The 3,175-nt window shown below is 35.8% G+C and overlaps 1 protein-coding gene across 1 annotated transcript; it reads left to right on the top strand.

The window, feature by feature from the left end:
* The first annotated feature begins 1,441 nt into the window (after window positions 1-1,441).
* LOC110728278 lies at window positions 1,442-2,722 on the top strand. Its single transcript, XM_021907953.1, has 2 exons — window positions 1,442-2,326; window positions 2,408-2,722. The coding sequence occupies exons 1-2, from the start codon at window positions 1,442-1,444 to the stop codon at window positions 2,720-2,722; spliced, it is 1,200 nt and encodes a 399-aa protein (XP_021763645.1).
* Window positions 2,723-3,175: the final 453 nt, after the last annotated feature.

Raw genomic sequence — 3,175 nt, forward strand, 5'->3', positions numbered from 1 at the left:
ATATCTACATTCTTGAAATTTTACGGATTATATCTTATTATTTTGTGATTAATTGTTAGAATAGGTATGATTTTATGTTTAATTTGATCAGCCATATGAATTCGTGAATAATCATCCGCCATTATTGGATGTTGAAGCTATGGACATGATTTTAGGTTGAAGATGAATACACAAAAAAAAAATAAAAAAAAATAAAAAAACTTGCATTATTGTTTCCTTTATTAACATTTTTTTCCTTGGAAATATCAATTATGTTAATAGATAAATATAAAATCAAAATATAAGTTTTAATGTAAGGAAAAAAATCTTTTCCATAACTAAAATACTTTTTTGAACAATCATTCTTAAAATATCACAAATATATTCTTCTCAAAAGTTTATCACAAAATATATATATATTCCGTGATTATTGCATTAAACGTGAGTTTAAGAAATTTTTTTTTTTGCATTGAACGTCAAATATTAGGTACAAGTTACTAGAGAATTATTAGGCTACAAGTCAGCCAAATAATATGATGTATGAGTATATGACTAAATCATAAATAAAGATATACTCCCTCCGTAACAATTTACTCGCAACAAACTAGGGGAGAACGGACTGCTAGGCAAAAGTTTTTAAGGGAGTAAATTAAAGTAAAGTGCATGTGATTAGTAGTGCCAAAAAAGGAGGGAAAAAAAGGTGGTCCCTTTTTAGTGGAGGCCATGTGGCCCCTTTGTTATTTTCCCTCTCTTTCCTTCTCTTATTCACGTGAAGGGAGGGGTGTTTTTGGGAGGGAATTTTTTTTGCCTCCCAAAAATTTCATTTCCCCCCCAAAAAATTCACAAAATTTAAAAGCAATTCAAAAACAATTGGACAGGCAGCAAAAGCAACAATTTTACCAACCCAAAAGCTCCTTATAAAAAAGGAGTAGCTGTTTCATTCAAGACCCTCATTCAAACACAGGAGGGTATTGGGGGGGGGGAAATTAGAATTCTTCAAAATAAGAAGTTAGAGGATACAACCAACTGTTTGGAAAGTTACAAAAACCATAATTTGAAATTAGTCCTAATTCCTAATTGCTGTGTTAGTAGTAGCAGCATTAGTGAATTTGTACACGAATTAGGCTCCACTGAAAGCTCCCAAAAAAAAGGCAAGTCACTCCACTTCATCACCTACCATCAAATCTGAAAAAAAAATAAGGCACTCATGGCAGAAATGTTGGATGATTTTTTCGACATAAACCAACTGCTCATGGAGCAGGAATTGGTGATGGAAGAAAATTGCAGTTCTTCTGGGTCAGAAACTGAAGAGGCAACTCAGCAGCAACAACATGAACACATCTCATCAGCATAATCAGAAACAGATACAAAGCAACAAAATCTGCAACACTTATTTGTGAGGAGCAGCAGAGAATTAAACATTGAAGAAAAAAGGCAGATTGTTGATGATATTATGCTTAATATGGTAGGAGACACACTGCCAAGAGGAATGCTGACCTCATTGGCAAAGAAACATCATGTACACAAATCTACTACAAGCAGGTGGCTAAAAATAGTTAAACAACACATGCAACTGGGAGAAGTAGTGGATGTGAGAACCAAAAAGTTAGGGAAAACTGGTCGCAAGCCATTTGAATACTCTGATGAGTGGCTTATGTCTGTCCCACTTTACAAGAGAACCACAAACAGAAGCTATGGTGCTGCTCTACATGTCAATCATATGGTGATACACAGGTTGAAGAAAAGGGGCAGACTTAGGGTAGTGTCTGCAAGTAATCACCCAACATTATCAGAAAATCACAAAGTTGCAAGGCTTAAGTGGGTTTTGCAACACATTCATCCAATTCCAAGTGAGGGGGACCCTACAATTATGGATATGCAACATCACATACACATTGAAGAGAAGTGGTTCTACCTAGACCCAGAGACAAGGACTTTCTATCTAACCCCAAATGAAGAAGTCCCATACAAAGCACAACAGTCTAAAAGGTTTAAGATAAAGGCAATGTTCATGGGAATGGTGGGAAAACCACTTTATGCTGCAGATGAGATTCTTATTCACTCAGGGAAGTATGGTTTGTTCCTTTTTGTGAAACATGAGAGGGCAAAAAAGAAAAGCAAAAACAGAGAAGCAGGCACAATGGAGACTAAAGAGATTCAGAATGTAAACAAAGAAGCTATTAGGCACATGATTTTAGACAAAATCATCCCAATAATTCATGTACAATGGCCAACACAATTATCAAAGAATATTATCATACAATGGGATAATGCTAGGCCACATCAAGTACCAAGAGATGAAGAGTTTTTGGCAGCAACACAAGCTAATGGGTTTAACATTCAATTTGTTTTCCAACCTTCCCAATCACCAGACCTTAATGTGTTAGACCTAGGTTTGTTCAAGGCAATTTAATCCATACAATACCAGTCATTCCCAAAAAATATTGATGAGCTACTTGAGAAAGTGGCAGAGGCATTTGAGTTGTTTGATCCAACACTAAATAGGTACACTTGGATCACACTACAGGCTTGCATGATTAAGGTATTGGAAAAACAAGGAGGGAACAACTACAATCCACCACATATTGGCAAAGCAAGGCAAGACAGGCAAGGGACTTTGGAGGACATTTTGAAGGTAGACAGGACACTAATTGCAGAGACAGTGCAATATCTCAACACCCTCTTTGTTCCAACCACAGGACCTCAACCAGAAAGTGAAGATATGGAAGTAGATGTAGATTGAAGGTCACACAAGAAAGTAAGAACACGCAACTTTTTGTAAATGAACAAGACAACAAGTAATTTTTTGTAAATGAAGGACTCATCAGCAACCAAGTCAGAAGACCAAAGACTGCCACACATAACCATTAACTTGAAAACTAAGTTTTTGTTTGTTTTGTAATGGTTAGGCGTATTTTGTTAAATAGAGTAGGTAGGCAGTCTTAGTAGGTAGTTATTATTGAAATGGAACTTTGTACAATCAACAATTTTTTGGGCAAATGAAATCATAGCATTAACAAGTAAACACTGTGTTTAAAGTATGGGTTGGTTATTGTCTGTTTTTTCCATCAGATGGGATTGGTTTAACCATATAAGCCACCATTAACAGGCACCTCAACAACATTCTCTGTTAGAAGATGTTGGAGCTCCCTTAAGTAATGGGCTCAAGTCATAAGAGTCCCTTCATCATATGGAA

Source organism: Chenopodium quinoa, unplaced genomic scaffold (assembly GCF_001683475.1).
Source record: "Chenopodium quinoa cultivar QQ74 unplaced genomic scaffold, ASM168347v1, whole genome shotgun sequence".
Classification (NCBI taxonomy): Eukaryota; Viridiplantae; Streptophyta; class Magnoliopsida; order Caryophyllales; family Amaranthaceae; genus Chenopodium; species Chenopodium quinoa.

Coding starts and splice junctions, on each gene's coding strand:
- LOC110728278 (XM_021907953.1), top strand. CDS start 1,442: ATGGTAGGAGACACACTGCCAAGAGGAATGCTGACCTCATTGGCAAAG. Junction 2,327..2,407: donor ATGGGTTTAACATTCAATTT/GTTTTCCAACCT, acceptor ATACAATACCAG/TCATTCCCAAAAAATATTGA.